Source organism: Gorilla gorilla, chromosome 3 (genome assembly GCF_029281585.2).
Source record: "Gorilla gorilla gorilla isolate KB3781 chromosome 3, NHGRI_mGorGor1-v2.1_pri, whole genome shotgun sequence".
NCBI lineage: Eukaryota > Metazoa > Chordata > Mammalia > Primates > Hominidae > Gorilla > Gorilla gorilla.
In genome coordinates, this window is record NC_073227.2 from 147,920,918 (window position 1) to 147,942,151 (window position 21,234).

Here is a 21,234-nt window from a genome sequence, read left to right on the forward strand (position 1 = left end):
CATACTAACAATGAATTATCTTAACAAGAAATAAGAAAATAATAACATTTACAATAGCTTTAAAAAAAAATGCTTAGTAAATTTAACCAAGGAGGTGAAAGATCCATATACTGAAAAGTTTAAAACACTGATTAAAGAAACTGAAACTGAAATATAAGACCTGAAACATAAAACTAGTAGAAGAACGCACAAGTAACTGGAAACTGATCATGTGTTCATAGTTTGGAAAAATTAATACTATTAAAATGCCCCTACTATCCAAAATAATCTACAGATGCAGTGCTGTTTCTATCAAAATTCCAATGGCATTTTTTCACAGAAATAAAAAAAGAATCCTTCAATTTATATGGGATCACAAAATACCCACAAAAAGAACAGAGCTGGAGCTATCATACCACCTGGTTTTAAAATCTGCTACAAAGCTATAGTAATCAAAACAGCATGAAAATGGCATAAAAACAACCAACCAGTATGACAGGATGGAAAGCCCAGAAGTAAACTCACATATCTATGGTCAGTTGATTCTTGACAAAGAAGCCAAGAACACACAATGGGGAATGGACAGTCTCTTCAATAAGTGGTATTGACAAAAGGGATGTCCATATGCAGAAGAATGAAATTGGACTCATCTCACACCATATACAAAAAAATTAAAACATATTAAAGATTTAAATATGAGACCTGAAACATAAAACATTGGGGAAAAGCTCCATGACATTGGTCTGAGCCATGATTTTTTGGATATGACCCTAAGAGCACAAGTAATAAAAGCAAAACTTATAGACAGATGGGATAGTATCAAACTAAAATGCTTCTGAACAGGAAAGGAAACAACAGAGTGATGAGACAACCCGTGACTTGGGAGAATATGTTTGCAAACAAAATATTTGCCAAAAAAAATCTGACAAAGGGGCTAATATAAAAACTGTATAGAGAATTCAAATACTTTCATAATATAAAAACAAATGACCTGATTAGCAAATGTACCAAAAACCTAAAGAGACACTTCTCAAACGAAGACATACAGATGGACAACAGGTACATGAAAAAATGCTGAACATTACTAACCAGGGAAATGCAAATTAAAACCGCTCTGAAGTATCACCTCATACCTGTTAGAATGACTATTATCAAAAATATGAAAGATATGCATGAGCAAGACTAGAGAGAAAAGAAAACCCTTGTATACTGTTGGTGGAAATGTAAATTACTACAGACGCTTTAGAAAATAATACAAAAGTACCTTAAAAAACTAAAAATAGGGCCAGGTGCTGCGGTTCACGCCTATAATCCCAGCACTTTGATAGGCCGAGGCGGGTGGATCACCTGAGGTCAGGAGTTCGAGACCAGCTGGCCAACATGGTGAAACTCCATCTCTACTAAAAATACAAAAATTAGCTGGGCGTGGTGGTGTGTTCCTGTAATCCTAGCTACTAGAGAGGCTGAGGCAGGAGAATCGCTTGAACCCAGGAGGTGGAGGTTGCAGTGAGCCGAGATCGCGCCATTGCGCTCCAGCCTGGGCGACAAAGCAAGACCCCACCTCAAAAAAAAAAAAATAGAACTGCCACAGTATTCAGCAATCGCACTACTGGGTTATATATCCAAAGGAATTGAAATCAGCATGATGAAGAGATATCTGCACAATCTGCAGTCTTGTTTATTGCAGCATTATTCACAATAGCTAAGATACGGAAGCAACCTAAGTGTCCATGAGCAGATGAATGGATAAAGAAAATGTATGTATTCAGTAAAATATTACTCAGCCTTATAGAAGACAGAAATTCTGTCATTTGTGACATGGAATAACTAGCTAAGTGAAGTAAGCCAGGTGCAGAAGGACAAATACTGCTACTGACTTTGTACATCCCACTTATATATGGAATTTTAAAATTTTGATCTCATAGAAGCAAAGTAGACTGGTGGTTTCTGAGGTCGATGGAGCGTGGGGGGATGAGGAATGGGTAGATGTTGCTCAAAGGGTACAAAGTTTCATTTAGACAGGAGGAATAAGTTTTAGGGCTCTGTTGTACACCATGGGACTGTAGTTAATAATAATGTATATTTCAAAATTGCTAAAAGAGTATGTTTTAAATGTTCTCACCACAAAAATTTAAGTATGTGATATATATGTTAATTAGCTTGGCCACTCAACAATATAAATCAAAATACCACATTGTACCCCATAAATATATACAATTATTTGTCAACTAAAAAATTTTTTAAGTCATTGATACTTTTAGCCATTGTACCGAAAAATTTTTTTAAGTCATTGATACAACACAATAAGATATCACTAAATACCTACAATAATGATAACACCAAATTGGACAGTGCAGAGAAACCAAATCACTCTTATATTGCTGGTGGAATGTGAAATGGCACTGCCACTGTGGAAAAAAGTATGGCGATTTCTTAGAAACTAACATGCACCCACCATATGATGCATGTTTACCCTTTTGGGTGGGCATTTATCCTGGAGAAATGAAAATTTACGTTCATACAAAAACCAGTGTACACGGTGTTCAGTAGCAGCTTTTCTTAGAATAGGCAAAATCTAGAAACAACTCAGATGTCCTTCAGTAGGCAAATGATTAAACTGTGGTAAATCACATCACAGGATATTACTCAGCAGTAGAAAGGAAGAAAATTTTAAAATAATAGATTCAGGGGATACATACCTGTCTGTTACATGGGTATATTGTGTAATGCTGGGGTTTGGGCATCTGTTGAACCCATCAACCAAATAGTCAACATGGTACCCAACAGGTAGCTTTTTAACCCTTCCCCCACTTTCCTCCCTGCTTTTGGAGTTGCCAGTGTCTATTGTTTCCACCTTTATGTCCACACGTACCCTCTGTTTAGTTCCCACTTATAAGTGAGAACATGAAATATTTAATTTTCTGTTTCTGCATTAATTCACTTAGGATAATGGCCTCCAGCTGCATCCATGTTGCTGCCAAGGACATTATTTCATTCTTTTTTTTAAAGCTGTATGGTATTCCGTGGTGTATATGTACCACATTTTCTTTATCCAGTCATCCATTGTAGGGCACTTAGGTTGATTCTATGACTTTGTTATTGTGATTCGTGCTAAGATAAACATACAAGTTCAGATGTCTTTTTCATACAATAATTTCTCTTCTTTTGGATAGATAGCCAGTAATAGGATGGCATAGTAGTTCTATTTTTAGTTCTTTGAGATATCTCCATACTGTTTTCCATGGGGATTGAACTAATTTACATTCCCACCAACAATGTATAAGCATTCCCTTTTTTACACATGACTGACATATATTATTTTATGACCTTTTAATAGCCGTTTTGACTAGTGTGAGATGGTATCTCATTGTGCTTTTAATATGCATTTCTCTGATGATTAGTGTATTAGTCCATTTTCATGCTGCTGATAAAGACATACCTGAGACTGGGAAGAAAAACAGATTTAATTGGACTTGCAGTTCCACATGGCTGGGGAGGCCTCAGAATCGTGGTGGGTGGTGAAAGGCACTTCTTACATGGTAGTGGCAAGAGAAAAATGAGGAGGAAGCAAAAGTGGAAACCCCTGATAAACCCATCAGATCTCATGAGACTTATTTACTATCATAAGAGTAGCATAGGAAAGACTGACCCCCATGATTCAGTTACCCTCCCCTCCCCGGGTCCTTCCCACAGCATGTGGGAATTCTGGGAGATAAAATTCAAGTTGAGATTTCGGTGAGGACACAGCCAAACCATATCAGTGATGTTGAACATTTTTTCATATGTTTGTTGGCCAGTTGTCTGTCATCTTTTGAGAAATGTCTGTTCATGTCCTTTGCCCATTTTTTAATGGGGTTATTTGGTTTTTTTCTGGTCAATTTATTTAAGTTCCTTATAGATTCTGGATATTAATCCTTTGTCAGATGCATAGTTTGCACATATCTTCTCCCATTCTGCATATTGTCTGTTTCCTCCACTGAGTGTTGTGCAGAAGCTTTTTAAGTCCCATTTGTCAATTTTTGTTTTTGTTGCATTTGGCTTTGAGGTCTAAGTCATCAATTCTTTGCCAAGGCCAATGTTTAGAATTTTTCCTAGGTTTTTGTCTAGGATTTTTTTAGTTTGAGGTCTTACATTTAATTTTAGTCTTTAATTCATCTGGAATTAATGTTTGTGTATGGTGAAGGGTAGGGACCCAGTTTCATTCTTCTGCATATAGCTAGCCATTTTCCCCAGCACTATTTGTTGAATAGGGTGTCCTTTTCTTATTGTTTATTATCGTCAACTTTGTTAAAGATCAGTTGAGTGTAGGTGTGTGGCCTTGTTTCTGGGTTATTTATTTGGTTCCATTGGTCTATGTGTCTGTTTTTGCACCAGCACCATGCTGTTTGGGGTATTACAGCCTTGTAGTATAGTTTGAAGTCAGGTAATGTGATGCCTATGGATTTGTTCTTTTTGCGTGGGATTCCTTTGGCAATTCAGTCTCTTTTTTTGGTTCCATATGAATTTTAGAATGCTTTTTTCTAATTCTTTGAAAACTAATGTTGGTAATTTGATAGGAATTCTGTTGAATCTGTAATTGCTTTGGGCAGTATGGTCATTTTAATGATACTGATTCTTCCAGTACATGAGCATGGAATGTTTCTCCATTTGTTTGTGTCATGTATGATTTCTTCCATCAATGTTTTGTAGTTCTCCTTGTAGGGATCTTTCACCTCCTTGGTGAAATGTATTCCTATTTTTTTTTTTTTGTGGCTACTATAAATGGGATAGAGTTCTTGATTTGAGTCTCAACTTGAATGCTATTGGTGTGTAGAAATGCTACTGACTTTTGTACGTTGATTTTGTATCTGGAAACTTTATTGAAGTCATTTATCAGGTCTAGAGGTATATTTAGGGTTTGGGAGGCATATCTAGGGTTTTCTAGGTTAAATTACTCATGTAATTTGACTTCCCCTTTTCCTATTTCGATGCCTTTTATTTCTTTCTCTTGCCTAATTGCTCTGGCTATGACTTTCACCACTATGTTGAATAGAAGTGGTGAGAGTGGACATTCTTGTCTAGGAGCAAACTTTTGATAGGGCAAATATTGTATGATTCTACTTAAGTACTTAGTATAGACAAATTCATAGTGACAGAAGGCAGATTATAGATTAATAGGTGGTTAACCTCTGTTAAACTACTGAGAGGGGAGATGGGGAGTTAGTGTTTAATGAGTTACAGAGTTCTGTTTAGGATGATGAAAAAGTTCTGGAAATAGTGACAAAGTTTAAACAATGTTGCAAACATACTTAATGCCATTGAATTGTACACTTAAAATAGTTAAAATGGTAAATCTTGTGTATATTTTATCAGTATACAAAAAAGGAACAAACTTTTGATATGTGCACCAACTTTGGATTTTGAGGTAGAAAAAGCCCATCTTAAAGGTTATATGCTTTCTGATTGCTTTTATATAACGTTCTTGAGATGATGAAATTATAGTGATGGAAAAAAGAATACTGTTTGCCAGGAGGGAGAGAAGTGGCTGTGATTTTAAGAGTGGCATGAGGGATCCTTCTCATGGAACTGTTGACCAATTTGAACATGTGACAAAACTGCGTGTAACTGAATAAACACACAACTGAGTCATGTTAAACTGACAAAATCTGAATAGGGTAGGCCTTATCATGTCCATTTCTTGTACTACAGATATGCTTAGTACACTGAGGATAATTCGTTGGAGGATTTATAGTCTCTCTGTATATTACTCCTTATAATACATGTGAATCCAAAATTATCTCAAAATAAAAAGTTTTTTAAAAAATGGTAAGGGAAGCATGTGCCTACTATATATATTGTTTCACTGAATTTTCACTTCATTCTTTGAGGTAATTATTTTTACCCAAAAGGTACAGATAAGGAGAGTGGGACTCAGAACTTAAAGCTTTTGCTCCACTAGTTTGTTCCAATCTAACTCCCAAACTCACCTGAGGTGACTAGACTGGATGAGCCTCAGCTGGGCCTGGGCATAAACTGCTCCTCAGCCACCCCTTAGCAGCTTTCAGCACAGCCCTCAATGAGGAAGACTAGAGCTGCTCCCAGCTCTCTTCATTGTCCAGACAAGTTGTTATAAACAACTTTGGTCTCAGGGCATTTGTTGTTTGATGCATCATTGAGTCTTTTCACACAGTATCTGTCAACAATTAAAAATAAATAGGATTATTTTTCCTCAGAACTCTCAGACTTTCATCTTCTTCTCCCTTCCTGATTCTTCTCCGTGCCTCTTCTTTTAACAATATAGTAGGCCAGGCATGGTGGCTCACGCCTGTAATCCCAGCACTTTGGGAGGCCGAGGCGGGCAGATCACAAGGTCAGGAGATCAAGACCATCCTGGCTAACATGGTGAAACCCCGTCTCTGCTAAAAATACAAAAAATTAGCTGAGTGTGGTGGCGGGTGCCTGTAGTCCCAGCACTCCAGCCTGGGGGGAAAAAAACACCAATATAGTAATACTTTAAATTAGTAACTTACAACAGCCAAAACTCACTTATACTTATATACATACTACCTCTTCTGGGTCTGTTTTATTTTCAATCTTACTTGTGGAGGGACAGGCTTTGTTACATAAATGCAGGATCGTCACTCAGCATGGGCAGATTCTTACTGCCTTTCTCCCTCTATTTCTATCCTTCCTACCATCACTACATAGATCGGCCATACTGTTTATATATGTTGTGCCTGCCCCTGTCGTTTTTTCATAGCTCCCACTTTCTGTATCAGAAGTGTCCTGGTTTGAATTATAAATTACACGATTATCCACGCCAAAAATCATTGATCTGCCTTCTTTCTCATCAAGAAAGAAAAAAAGAACAGCTCCAATTCAGATACTCCTTTCTTCTCGCATAAGCACTAGATGTTGAAAAGCATCTTGCTGAACCTGGGGAGGGCACATTTTAAATGTTGATCAAAAGTAATTATACTTCTTCAATAGCTCTTGTGAGCTAGTAGACCAGTGAGACCTAACTTAAATGCCATACAACTACATTATGATTGATGTCTGCCAATCTCCATGTTGTCATTTGAACATAATTAAATACGTATTTTTGAGCTATTCAAATTTAATTCTATTTAAATTACAAAGTGAAGCTGGGGCATCGTGAAGTATTTTAGGTTGGTGCAAAAAGTAATTGCAGTTTTTTGCCATAATACTACTTACTTCACCCTTCACAGAAAAAGGGCACAACTAAAGCCTCCATATGTGCCTGACATTGTAATCATAGCAAGCACTATTATTAAGAATTATGTAGCTATTAAGGAAAAAAAAAGTATGCAGCGTAAAGAGATGATTATGCGACCTCTTTTGCTAATTTGGGCTGCTTTGCTGGAGAACATTAAAATATCCTGGAATTTCAGTATGTCATCATCTAAACTGTGTCTTCCAGACTGCATGAAACAAAAGCTATATGGCTATAAAAAGAAAATATTTTGGATAGCATGGTATGCATTATTATAGATGTTTACTTTATAAAAGTAGCTTATAAATCTGGTGTTTTAACATTTATAAAAATAAGAATTTACCAGGTATTTTAAACAGTTAGATTCTGTGGTTTAATAACCACTTTTAAATTAATATGTTTCAGTTCTGGAGGTGGTTTTTGGCAAACCTGGCTTCTGGTGGAGCTGCTGGGGCAACATCCTTATGTGTAGTATATCCTCTAGATTTTGCCCGAACCCGATTAGGTGTCGATATTGGAAAAGGTATGAGATTTTTAGAAATACTAACTTTTCCTTCTTTGCATTTTGAACCATCTGTTATTTATTGTCATTAATTGTGCTATAATAGTGTTACCAGATAAAGTCTACGAACTTTGTTCTCAACCAAATGGTGGAGTCATAGGGACTAAAGTATATTACTTGCTTCTTTTCACTTAAAAAAGGGAAGGAGGGAAAGCCTGTTGTAACAAAAAAGTGAACATAAAAACTGCTTATAACTTAGTCCCATTTTTTTTTTCCTAGAAAGCCCTTCCTAGATTTTTTTCCATGCACTTAGTCCTATCTCAGCTATGGCTCCCTTCTAGGTTAGATGCACAAATCTCATCCTAGGGAGTCCCTTTGCCTCTATCCTTACTTAAATATCACATCTTCCCTTTTTTGTTATTACACCCTTGTTTTTGGTAGAGTATATTCTTTGGTAACTTTTTGAGAAAGAGTGAAAAAAAATAAATTGAGCTCTTACATATCTTAAAAAAAGTGTTTGTCTTACCCTCTCAAAAAGGGTAAGACATATATAAAAGTCTGAGTTTAAAATTATTTTCCTTCACAATTATGAAAATATTACCCTGACTTCTAGTTTCTAATGTTGCTCTTAAGATACCAATTTGCTTACTCCGAATCCTTTAGTATATGTTTTTTCTTTTAGTTTCTTTCTATCCCTGATGATCTTATATTTCACAGTAAAATATCTTTATGTGAGTCTTTTTTCAGTGTTTGAGTGATTGCAGCGGTCACACAACTGGCCCAGTTAAATCTGGAGCCTTGTGATCAGTTCTGTGGGTGGCAGCACAGTAAGTCATTTGGCTGCTCAGGGTGAGGTTGTGGATATTGAGCATCTCCCTGCTCCTTTGCTTTCATTCTGGAAGTAGTAGTTAGTTCCTCTAATTTCTAAGTCTTTCTGAGGTTATTGTGATCAAATGGCTTGCTTCCCAGCAGTATCTTCCTCTGTAAGAAAATAGGTTCGGCTTTTTCTGCTCTATTTGGTGAATTACCACTCCTCCCTATTCTCTCCATCTGGCAAAATTTTGTAGATTTCATTCTGTCATGTTCTCTTATTGGCCTATCTGGCTTTAAACCTGTTTTATTTCATTATTATTAATGTAACAGAGTTTCTTTAGGGTACAGAGATTCATTCAACAAATATTGAGTGCCTTCTGGAATACAGGGTGCCTGCAGATACAGGGCGTGTGTGAGTGTGTATATGCGTATATATATGCACACATATTCACACCCCACCCCCCATGTAAGACATAGAGCTCATGCCTCATGTACCTAAGAGTCTAGTGGAGGACACAAGTAATAATAAATGAATAAATGACTAAAATATATTGTCACTTAATGATAAATGCTAGGGAAAAAAGTTAGAAGAGAGTGATACCAGTTTTAAATAAGTGATCAGAAAATGTCTCAGAAGGGGTGGCAGTTTGAGCAAAAATAAAAATGTGAGTTTCATCTATTTAACTGGAAGTTGAAAGTTTATTTTTATTAATAAGAGGGTAAAAATAACTCAATATTATCTTGCTTTAAGTTCCATAGTTTTGTTTTCTCTTTCAAATCAGGAAGATTTAGTTTATTTTTGGAAGATTACATTGTACATATATAATAGTTTTAAAATATTGTCAAGGAATTCTTGGTCAAGGGAAAAGAAAAATAAAACCAGAAAATACTGGAAAAATATGACCCCTTCATATGAAATGTTAACTATCTTAAACTATCCTTACTAGTTTTTAGCTTTATCTTTTTGCTTTTCAACAGTCCTGGAGTTTTTTTGTTTTTTTTTTTGTTTGTTTGTTTTTTGTTTTTGTTTTTGTTTTGAGACAGTCTTGCTCTGTCACCAAGGCTGGAGTACAGTGGCGTGATCTCAGCTCACTGTAGCCTCCACCTCCCAGGTCCAAGCAGTTCTCCTGCCTCAGCCTCCTGGGTAGCTGGGATTACAGGCGACCACCACGACGCCTGGCTAATTTTTGTATTTTTAATCAAGACAGGGTTTCACTATCTTGCCCAGGCTGGTCTTGAACTCCTGACCTCGTGATCCACCCACCTCAGCCTCCCAAAGTGCTGGGATTACAGGCATGAGGCACTGTGCCCTGCCAAGTTTTTCCTTTCTAAGTGTTTCTTTGTTTTGTTTTGTTTTGTTTTAATAGAGACAGGGTCTTACTCTGTTGCCTAGGCTGGAGTACAGTGGCACAGTCATAGCTCAATGAAACCTCCAACTCCTAGTCTCAAGTGATCTACCTGCCTCAGCCTCCTGGCTAATATTTTTTTATTTTTTGTAGTGGCAGGGTCTCACTGTGTTGCCCAGGCTGGTCTCGAACTCCTGGCCTCAAGCAGTCCTTCTGCCTCAGCCTCACAAAGCACTGGAATTACAGGCATAAACCGTCTCACCTGGCCTGTTTCAAATTATTTTCTGAACCTCAAATTAGTAACTTCTGGTAACTTTAATAAAATACTTTAAGGCAGGTTGTTTGAAGTAAATTGTTTTCATGAGAGATTAATATTTTCCATTTATTTCTTTTGAGATAGTACTTGAAATCTTGATTATCTGTAAAAGAATGGGAGGATTTTGATTTGTGCCTTCTTTGTTAGATTTGTAAGTGGAAATTTCAGATCATTTAGATCTGTAAAGGTTTATTTTGATTAAAGTGTTTATTGGATATATAATGTTGCTAATAGATTTTAAATGGCTTTATTTTAGGTCCTGAGGAGCGACAATTCAAGGGTTTAGGTGACTGTATTATGAAAATAGCAAAATCAGATGGAATTGCTGGTTTATACCAAGGGTTTGGTGTTTCAGTACAGGGCATCATTATGTACCGAGCCTCTTATTTTGGAGCTTATGACACAGTTAAGGTAATCTGGGGGCTTTAACTTGGACATATTAAATATATGGTTTCCATTTATTTAATTAGTAATGTTTTCAGCAGATATGTTACTTTTAATTATAAAAATAAAAATCAGTGATGAAAAAAGAGAGACATGAAATTCTGCTTAATCATGATTTTGCCATAACCTAATTAAATTATAACTGCAGTATGGATCTGACTTTAGTTATAAAGCATGTACCTAAGTTTTTGAGGTGTTTTCACTGTACATCACATTGCAAATGAAAAATGTGCTAATTAAGCTTACATCATAATCAAATCATTGGTATATGGAAAGGCATCTTCTAACAGTTTTTCTGATTTTATGTTAACCCTATTATCACTTTTTTATATGCAAATAATAAAATGTCATTTTGAGAAGGAGACAAACCAAAATTAAATAAATGCTACTATAGTTTGGTTATCTACTGGATACTGTTAGATTCTGTGTTGTATTCTCCAGGTTGTTCTGCAATTTACCTTTTCATTTCAGATTTTAAGAACACTTCCATATGGTAGGAAAAAGAAAAATTGTAACAATGGCTACCAATTTTTAGCTATTACCTAGTTCTAGGAAACTTTTTAAAGTACTTTACATCTTAAATCTCAGAAATCACTGGTAAAGAACTTACCCATGTAACCAAAACACTACCTGTTCCCCAAAAAACCTATTGAAATAAAAAATAATAAGAAAATAAAGATAATTCTAGTTGTTTAAAATAAATAATAAAAAAATAAAATCCCCCCTTTGTTTAAAGATAAATAGCCTAGGAATTGTTAAGTAAATAGCCTAGGAATGGTTAAGTAATTTACTTGTTAAAGGCAAGCAAAAAAAAATCCATGTTCTTAATGACTACATTATAATGCTTCCAAAAGGAAGCAATGAAATTAATATCAGTATTATTTGTTAGTATAATAAATAATTATACTATACTCTTTCATTAGTATAAATGTAGTTGCATGGCATTTTTATTGTTGTCTGGACAGATCAGTTTTTAGTGTATTTTTTAGACTGCTATATTAATGAAAATTACAGGATCTCGTACGTTTATTTAATCACAAAAAAAGTTATGTGTGTACCCTGTCTCTAGTTTGTTATCACCTGCAGTAGTTATGAAATTTAGGAACATTTCTCCACTAGTTTTAAAGCTGCCCATCAAATATGTGTTGATGATAAAAGCAAACATTTGTTTCACTTTTTTTCAACCCCACAAGGAAGAGCCATGGAAGAACTTTTTTGTCAATGTCTGCTATCTTCCCTAGTTTTATGTGCATTAATAACAAATTCTTATAATGGCAAATATGCTTTATATTTTTGAAATATACCTTTGAAATATAGTCATGTGTGGCATTCCACTTTTTATTGATCTGCTACTATTAAATCCAACGTTTTTATTGCATTTTAAGTATAATTGGGCCCTCTTTCATATATTTATAAAAATTATCCTTTAACTTAAGAATTTAAGATATTTTAGAAATTTGGATAGTTACTTGGTACATTTTTCTTTTCTAGGGTTTATTACCAAAGCCAAAGAAAACTCCATTTCTTGTCTCCTTTTTCATTGCTCAAGTTGTGACTACATGCTCTGGAATACTTTCTTATCCCTTTGACACAGTTAGAAGACGTATGATGATGCAGGTATTTTATGTTATTGTTTCTAAGCTTAGTTGAGTTTTTAATATCTCTGATATTTAGGTATAATCAAATTTAAGAGAAATGTTGGCTGAAAGGCATAGGTCATTTGTTTTACTTAGCTAAAATAAATACATGATGTATTCTGTCTTATATTCTTTCCTATCCTAAAATAACCATCAGCCAGCAAAGCTTCTTCCTCACCTACCACCAAAACAGAAATGCCTACTATTCCTGTAGCATATATTGCTTGGAAGGTAGAGCGTTATGGCAGAAATTGGATGAATATGTCTATCTTAACTGAAATATTAGATTAAGTAGAATAAGCCCAGTCACAAGCCATTGAGATATTTCATTATTTATTGTAATATATTTTTAAGAAAGCAAATAATTTTGAACTCCAAGGACAAAAACTTGTTTGTAATGATTTATGTTCTAAATATAAATCCCTAAACCAAATTTTTGATACATTTGATCTCTATTGTTATTACCAGTTGACCATCCCAAATCTGAAAATCCTAAATCCAGAACACCCCAAAATTCAAAATGTTTTGAGCACCAACGTGATGCTCAAGGGAAATGCCCATTGGAGCTTTTCGGATTTCAGGTGCTCAGCTGGTAAGTATACAAAGCAAATATTTCAAAATCTGAAAAAATTGAAAACACTTCTAATTCCAAGCATTTCAGATAAGGGATACCAACCTGTACTTATTACATTCATCCATTCAGCAAATATTTGCATGCTTAATCTATGCTAAGCTCTGGTGACAGAAAAAGACAAAATCTGCACCCAAATTCGTAGTCTAATATTGAAGACAACAGTTAATGGTTTAAATACAAATGTGTGTAGGTTCCAGGAATACATAGAGGAGGGTTGCCCAAATGCTTAAAATGATCAGACGTGGTCTCCTAGAGAGCTAAATCTCAGTGAGTAGGCTTACTTCAGTCAGTGAGAGAACATTCTAAGCATAGGGGGAAAATTGTACACAGAAATATGGCTTGAGAAGTAGTTCAGGATAGCCAGGTCATAAGTTTTATGAGGGCAAGTGAAAATAATGAGGTCAGAAAACTAGAATAGTAATATAGTGCTTATTATATGCTTTATACTCTCCTAAGAATTCTATACTTTTACTCATTAAATTCTCAAAACACTGAGGTGTAGTTCCTATCATTATCCTCATTTTTATTGACTACAAAATGGTCCTGGAAGGACCAGTAGGCAATCTGGCAGATTAAAACTAACCCATTACTTCACTTAGGGATAATACTTAGAGTTATTCCATTTATGTCTGTGTTTCTTTTCTTTCTATAGCTAGCTCTAGTTTAGCACATTGAGAAACTTTTTAAAATGGAAAATTAATTTGCACGTAGACTATGGATTGGGTCAGTGGTATTATATTAAATTTCCTGAATTTGATAACTGTACTTTGGATATGTAAGAAAATATCCCAATATTTAGAAAATAAATATGCACTTGAGCCAGGCACTGTGGCTCACGCCTGTAATCCCAACACTTTGGGAGGCTGAGGCGGGTGGATCACGAAGTCAAGAGATCAAGACCATCCTGGCTAACACGGTGAAACTCCATCTCTACTAAAAATACAAAAAATTAGCCGGGCGTGGTGGCGGGCGCCTGTAGTCCCAGCTACTCGGGAGGCTGAGGCAGGAGAATGGCATGAACCAGGAGGCAGAGCTTGCAGTGAACCAAGATGGCGCCACTGCACTCCAGGCTGGGCAACAGAGCAAGACTCTGTCTCAAAAAAAAAAGAAAAAGAAAATATGCACTCGAGTGTTTAAGGATAAACGGCATGATGTCTGCAACCTAATCTCACAACAGTACAGAAAAAAAAAATGGGAATATGAGTCTTATATGTGTGTGTGTATTAGTTTGCTAGGGCTGGTGTCACCTATAAAAGTGGTTTGCTTAAACAACAAATTTATTTTCTCACAGTTCTGAAGGCTACAAGTCTGAGATCAAGATGTCAGCAGACTTGGTTTCCTCTGAAGACCTCTCTCCTTGTCTTATAAATGGCTGTCTTCTTCCTGTGTTTTCACAGGGTTCCTCCTCTGTTCTTTTTTTTTTTTTTTTTTTTTTGGAGATGGAGTCTCACTCTGTCGCCGAGGCTGGAGTGCAGTGGTACAATCTCAGCTCACTGCAACCTCCGCCTCCCGGGTTCTAGCAATTCTCCTGCCTCAGCCTCCCGAGTAGCTGAGATTACAGGCACACGCTGCCACACCCAGCTAATTTTTTATATTTTAGTAGAGACAGGGTTTCACCATTTTGCCCAGGCTGGTCTCGAACTCCTGAGCTCAGGCAATCCACCCACCACAGCCTCCCGAAGTGGTAGGATTACAGGCCTGAACCACCACGTCTGGCCTGTTCCCCTTTTTATAAGGACAGTCATATTGGCTTAGGGTTCACTCTTGTGATCTCATTTAATTCTAATTACCTTTAAAGACCCTATCTCCAAATACAGTCACATTCTGAGGTACTGGGAGTTATTAGGATTTCAATATATGATTTTAACAATTCAGCCCATAACAGTACTACTTAATTTTTGTGTATTTTCATTTTACATCCCACCACTTTGTTAACCCTATTACAAACACGAATGTGTATGTACATACCTTCCAAATTTTTATTTACATGAACAGGCATATAATCTGCAACTAATATCAGTGTTTTCTTCCTTCCTTATCAATTCTTACACCTTTTATTTCTCTTTCTTGCCTTTCTGTACTCACTGAGACCCCGGATTCAGTATTATATTTACAAAGTAGTAACTGGCAACCTTATCTTGTTCCTAATCATACAGAAAATGACGTCAGTGTTACATAATTTAATATTAACTGTCCGGGTTTTTTGTCATTATCATTTATCATGTAATGACAGTTCCTTTCTGTTCCTGGATTACAACAATTTTTAATTATGAATGGCAGTCATGTTCTTTCTATATCTGCTGAGATGATTAAACCTTTTTTTCTTTTAATATGTTTACATATTGTGTTAAATTAATCTGTTTTCTAGAGCTAACTCTTGTATGCCTGGGATAAACCCAGTTTGCAAGTATTGTATTCTGTAGCACTTGCTAGATTTGATTGCTGGGTTTTGTTCAGGATTTTTGCATCCATGTTTAATGACACTGGCTTGTATTTTTCCTTCTTGTATTGCTCTAGTATGACTTCAGTAGCAAGTCTGTGCGAGCCTCATAAAATATGTTGAGGAGTCATCCCACTTTTTCTCTCCTCTAGAATAATTTCTGAAAGACTGGAATTAAATGTTCATTGAATGTTTAGCAGAACTCACATGTAAAGCCTTTTGGACATGTGGTTTTCTTTATGAGAAGATGTTCAACAACTGATTGAATTTTTAACAACTATAGTATTATTCCAGTTCTTTTCTACTCTGTTGGTAAATTATACTTTTCTAGGAATTTATCCATTTCTTATGACTTAAAAATAATTGTCATGAAGTTTTTTATGATATCATCTTGCTCTTAAATTTCTGGATCATCTGCATTTTTGTTACCGTTGCCATTTCTGATAATCTTGGGGCCTTTTCTCTTTTTTTCCTCAAACAATGTTTCCAAACTCTGTCAGCAAAGTATTTCAGAGACCTAACTGGACTTTTTTTATGCTGTTGTGTGTGTTTTCTATTTCCTTTATTTCTGCCAGTTATTTTCTTGTTTTTACTTTCTTTAGGTTTATACTTTGTCTAAAAATGTTTAGGTTGCTCATTAACTTTTAGCCTTTTCTAATATTTCAAGGTCATTAATTTCCTTATAAATTACAACTCAAGCTGCATCTTAAAAATTTAGGTAAGAGGTTTTGTAATTATCATTTGGTTTTCAGTATTTTCTGAGAAGAAGTGTTCTTCTTAACATCCCAACATATGATTTCTTTTTTTTTTCTTTTTTGTTTGTTTTGAGACAGGGTCTTACCCTGTCACTTAGGCTAGAGTGCAATGGTGTGATCATGGCTCACTGCAACTTTGACCTCCCAGGCTCAGGTGATCCTCCCACTTCACCCTCCCGGGTAGCTGGGACCACAGGCATGTGCCAGCACACCCAGCTAATTTTTTGTATTTTTTGTTGAGATGGCATTTTTCCATATTGCCCAGGGTAGTCTCAAACTCTTGGGCTCAAGCGATCTTCCTGTCTCGGCCTCCCAAAGTGCTGAGATTACAGGCATGAGCCACCGTACCTAGCCCATATGGTATTTTTCTATTTTGCTATTGATTTCTCAGTTAATTGCAGTGTGGTGAGAGGATAAATCATGGTCTATGTGATGACATCCTTTGACATTTGTTACGCCTAATGTATGGTCAGTTTTCAAGTGTGCCTGAAAAGTATGAATGTTCTCTAACCACCAGGGACAGTAGCCATATATGCCTATTAACACAGTGCTACTCAACACAGTGTTTATCTTATCTATCCTTAGTGCTAATAGAAGACTGTGTTAAGATAAAAGATATTCAGATAATGGAAAACCCTTTGTCTTTCTTTGTATAGAGTGGTGAGGCTAAACGGCAATATGAAGGAACCTTAGACTGCTTTGTGAAGATATACCAACATGAAGGAATCAGTTCCTTTTTTCGTGGCGCCTTCTCCAATGTTCTTCGCGGTACAGGGGGTGCTTTGGTGTTGGTATTATATGATAAAATTAAAGAATTCTTTCATATTGATATTGGTGGTAGGTAATCGGGAGAGTAAATTAAGAAATACATGGATTTAACTTGTTAAACATACAAATTACATAGCTTCCATTTGCATACATTTTGATAGTGTTATTGTCTGTATTTTGTTAAAGTGCTAGTTCTGCAATAAAGCACACATTTTTTCAAGAATTTAAATACTAAAAATCAGATAAATGTGGATTTTCCTCCCACTTAGACTAAAACACATTTTAGTGTGATATTTCATTTATTATAGGTAGTGTATTTTAATTTGTTAGTTTAAAATTCTTTTTATGATTAAAAATTAATCATATAATCCTAGATTAATGCTGAAATCTAGGAAATGAAAGTATCATCTTTTAAATTGCTATTCATTTAATATACCTGTTTTCCCATCTTTTGAAGTCATATGGTATGACATATTTCTTAAAAGCTTATCAATAGATGTCATCATATCTGTAGGCACAAATAAGCTTTGTTCTATATCTCTTCTAAGACAGTTGTTATTACTGTGTATAATATTTACAGTATCAGCCTTTGATTATAGATGTGATCATTTAAAATTTGATAATGACTTTAGTGACATTATAAAACTGAAACTGGAAAATAAAATGGCTTATCTGCTGATGTTTATCTTTAAAATAAATAAAATCTTGCTAGTGTGAATATATCTTAGAACAAAAGGTATCCTCTGGAAAATTAGTTTGTATATTTTGTTGACAATAAAGGAAGCTTAACTGTTATAAAGGAGTCTTTTTTTCCCTGACTCTGACTTTATTAGTAAGCAGAGTATAGCAAAATTTTTGTCAGAACTGGCTTAACTAAAGAGAAAGGTATTTCTCAGTGGACAGATATAAACAGCATTCCAAGGTTTTGTACAGGAGTTTGTCTTTTCAGAGCTGTTGTAGAATACAGTATATTTGAAATCCCCAAGTTTTTAACGTTCTAATGAGTAAAGGGATGTTAAGCTAGTGGGGATAAACTATAGACGGATTTTCTGAGGCTGTGAATGGGCAAAATGGGGTGGAGGAACTTCCTCATGCACAGGGACAAAGCGTATTTCAAGGACAATAATACAGACCATACTTTTAAATATATTGGTGTTATCCCTCAAGAGGAAAAAAAGTCAAACTCTAAACATCATTTCTTGCAGTGGTCAACATAATGGAGTTACAGGAACAAAATAGAAAATATTTTCCTTTCCTGCTCCACTATCAAATGGTTCAAAGAAAGATGGTTAAAATAACCAAATATGAGGAATAGTTTCCCATATAAAGAGTAAGATAATATAAAAGTTTTCCATTTGTACAGAGGCATGCATAGAGGAAAAAAGACTAAATTCTGAATGGCATGGATAGAGGGCAAACAGGAATTTAATCGCTAAATTGCTAGACAATTCTATTCTTTGAAGCCTAAAAGATGTATAGTTAGAACAAAAAGTAAAAATATTACTTAGTATCCTGGACAGAGCTAAAACTGTATAAACTGCATTAAACTGTTATTAATGAGAGATAGTTTATAGTGAGCAAAATCATAACGTGATTTTATAAGGAAATTATTTTTTAAAATCTTAACACTGGAAAATGAATAGTTAAAATATATTTAAAATATATACAATTTTTATCTTAAATGACTAGTGCTGCATCTTTTTTTTTCTGTAGAAGAGAGCTGGAGTACTGCATCTTTTACAGTGTCTTATTAGATAGGATTTTTAATTTCCTGCCCTAAAACTATCTCCCCAAATAATACCTAAAATTCCATTCTCAGAGCTTCATTCTCTTGATTCATTAAAATACACCCTGCATACAACAAGATGACCTTTTAAGTTGGTAGTCATTTATACTTACTGAAACTACATTTATTTTGATGAATTTTACATTGTTTTCTCACAGCACGTTATGCTAGAGAAAGTGGAGGGGGGAATGAAAATAACAGACATTGTCTGGGTAGTAAGAGGCCAAAAGCCCCTAGAGAGATTTTTGCTATTTTATATTCCTACTCTAGATTGATGCTTTCTAGTAAAAATTAGAACTTTGGTACCCTCACATTAAATTTTCTGAAACAGTTCCTTTGTTCATATATAAACATTATGCTATACAAGTAAGAAATTGATACCTTCATTCCTCATTAGCTGATAGATCGAAATGTAGATTCAGAAGGGCTCATTTTCTTCCACCACTTCTTAAATGTTAGTATTCTCCAGGGGCCAGTCCTTTGCTCTTTTCTCACTTTATATATGGTAGATTGTGCTGACACAGATGCCCCTCCCCCACAAGTACATGCTGGATAAAATATATCCAAAAAGATTTGGTTTGGTTTTGTATTGTTTTAAATAGGGAAATAGCATATCAAGAGATGTCAGAAATAAGATGCTCAAGGCCAGGAGAGTAACTGGGAGCTAACATTGTAGCAGCCCACAGATTTCAGAAACAAATAGACACTAAGGGTGATTTTGACACCCACATGTGTAGATAGGAGTTAAGGAATTGGGGCCCTGGTAGAGTAGGCGGTTGAAACTGAAACATACCATGCCTACCAACCACACAAACTGTCCAATGAAGCTACAAACTTGGGTCCAGGCACAGGATGCGAGGCATGCGGCTGGTTTGAGGCCAGGAATTCAAGACCAGCCTGGGCAACATACCGAGACCCCTGTCTCTTAAAAAAAAAAAAAATAGCCAAGTGTGCTGGCACATGCCTGTAGTCCCAGCTACTCAGGAGACTGAGGTGGGAGGACCACTTGAGCCTAGGGGACGGATGCTTCAGTGAGCCAAGATCATGCCACTGACTTATAGCTTTGGCCGCAGAGCAAGACCCTATTTCTGTTTAAAGAAAAAAAAGCTACAATCTTAAAAAAGAGTGTTTTATTTAAGAAGAGACGCTAGAAAAATAGGCAACAAATCATAGTGGAAAAGAATTGCCAACTACCCCAACAGTGAATAAGGAAAGAAAAACGCACCTGTGATGTCTCTGGTTTGGGGGTTAACAATTTTAAAAATTAAAAAGCCACGTGTGAGAAATCAAAACCCCACAAGCTTGTGCCACAACAAAGTATAGAACACATATATATATATTTAAACTATCCGTATAATACAGGAACTCCAAGCCAAACCATTATAACTGTTATAGGACCAGTGAAGCCCTCAGGGCATTGGCAAAAACAAATACAAAACCTCTCTGAAACACTTCTACAACCTAGGCCACAAAAAATCCTACAGAAAAGGTAGCCTTCAATGAAGATGAACTGATGAGTCACCGAGAAAACAAAGCACTGTGTGGCAAAGGTGGTAGACATCACAAACAGAATTAGCACCCCAAGAACTAAAAATGTGATGAAACACTAAAAGAAACTATAAAATTAGAATGTTTAAAATGACAGACTTCTTAAGTAATTAGATTTTTTAATAGTACAGTATGAAAGGACAGGCAAGTTTGAAAAAACATCTAGAAATAGCACAGTGTTTGAAATTAAAAACATGACAAAGGAGAGTCTAAAGGTCATAGTGGTTTGAATACATTTTACATATTCTAATAAGAGATCCAGAAGAAACTGAAAAAGGGTGTGAGAGACAACAAAAGAATAATGTTTGATACTTTTCCAGAATCTCAAGAATCCATTTGTCTTCAGGTTAACAAAAAACTCTTGAGTGAATAAGTAAAAGCAAATCTACAATTAAAGACATAATAAAATTGCAAAATATCAAAGAAAAGACAAACATTATTTAAAAAGGGACATTATTTACACTCAATAATGGATGACAAAAGATTGGAAAATACTGTCAAAATTTCTACAGTCAGCCAAGTTATTATTAAACAGTTCCATGACAGTAATATTTTCAAACAAACAAAGTAGTTCACTATTCAGAGACCTTTGCTTAGCAGTCCCCAACCTTTCTGGTATGAGGGACCAATTTCATGGAAGACAGTTTTTTGCACAAATTGGGGGAGGATGTTCGGAATGAAACTGTTCCACCTCAGATCATCAGGCATTAGAGTCTCGTAAGGAGCATGAAATTTGGATCCCTTGCATGCGCAGTTCACAATAGGGTTCACATTCCTATGAGAATCTAATGCCACCTGTTGGGAGGCAGAGCTGAGGTGGTAATGCTTGCCTGCCGTCTGCTTACCTGCCATGTGCCCAGTTCATAACAGGCCACTGACCAGTTGGCTGCTTGGGGATTGGGGACCCCTGCCTTTGCTGAAAGGAACCGAACTCAAGAAGAAGTCAAGTTGAATGCAAGCAGCAACAAAGTAAAGAAATTGTTAAACATGTTAGTAGACCTAGATAAACACTGCCTGTGAAAGGAAAAATACATACTTTTTGGTGAGAGGAGT

The 21,234-nt window shown here is 35.7% G+C and overlaps 1 protein-coding gene and 1 long non-coding RNA gene across 3 annotated transcripts in view; one reads left to right on the top strand and one right to left on the bottom strand.

Annotated features, from left to right (window-relative positions):
* SLC25A31 (solute carrier family 25 member 31) overlaps positions 1-17,646 on the top strand; it is a 41,497-nt gene extending 23,851 nt beyond the window's left edge. The window contains exons 3-7 of one of the 2 annotated variants that reach the window (XM_019024974.4): positions 7,598-7,715; positions 10,426-10,580; positions 12,105-12,230; positions 12,719-12,842; positions 16,736-17,646. In XM_019024974.4, the coding sequence (XP_018880519.3) occupies positions 7,598-7,715; positions 10,426-10,580; positions 12,105-12,230; positions 12,719-12,842; positions 16,736-16,743 (531 nt within the window). In that variant the 3' untranslated portion in view covers positions 16,744-17,646. The remainder of the gene's footprint in view (positions 1-7,597; positions 7,716-10,425; positions 10,581-12,104; positions 12,231-12,718; positions 12,843-16,735) is intronic. The other variant, XM_004040374.5, reaches the window with a different exon arrangement.
* The window catches only part of LOC129533178 (uncharacterized), a 48,176-nt gene extending 27,039 nt beyond the window's left edge, over positions 1-21,137 (bottom strand). Inside the window, exons 1-2 of the long non-coding RNA XR_008679234.2 lie at positions 21,027-21,137; positions 5,946-6,151 (exon numbers count right to left, since the gene is read on the bottom strand). This is a non-coding gene — a long non-coding RNA (uncharacterized lncRNA). The remainder of the gene's footprint in view (positions 1-5,945; positions 6,152-21,026) is intronic.
* Between the last annotated feature and the right edge of the window lie 97 nt (positions 21,138-21,234).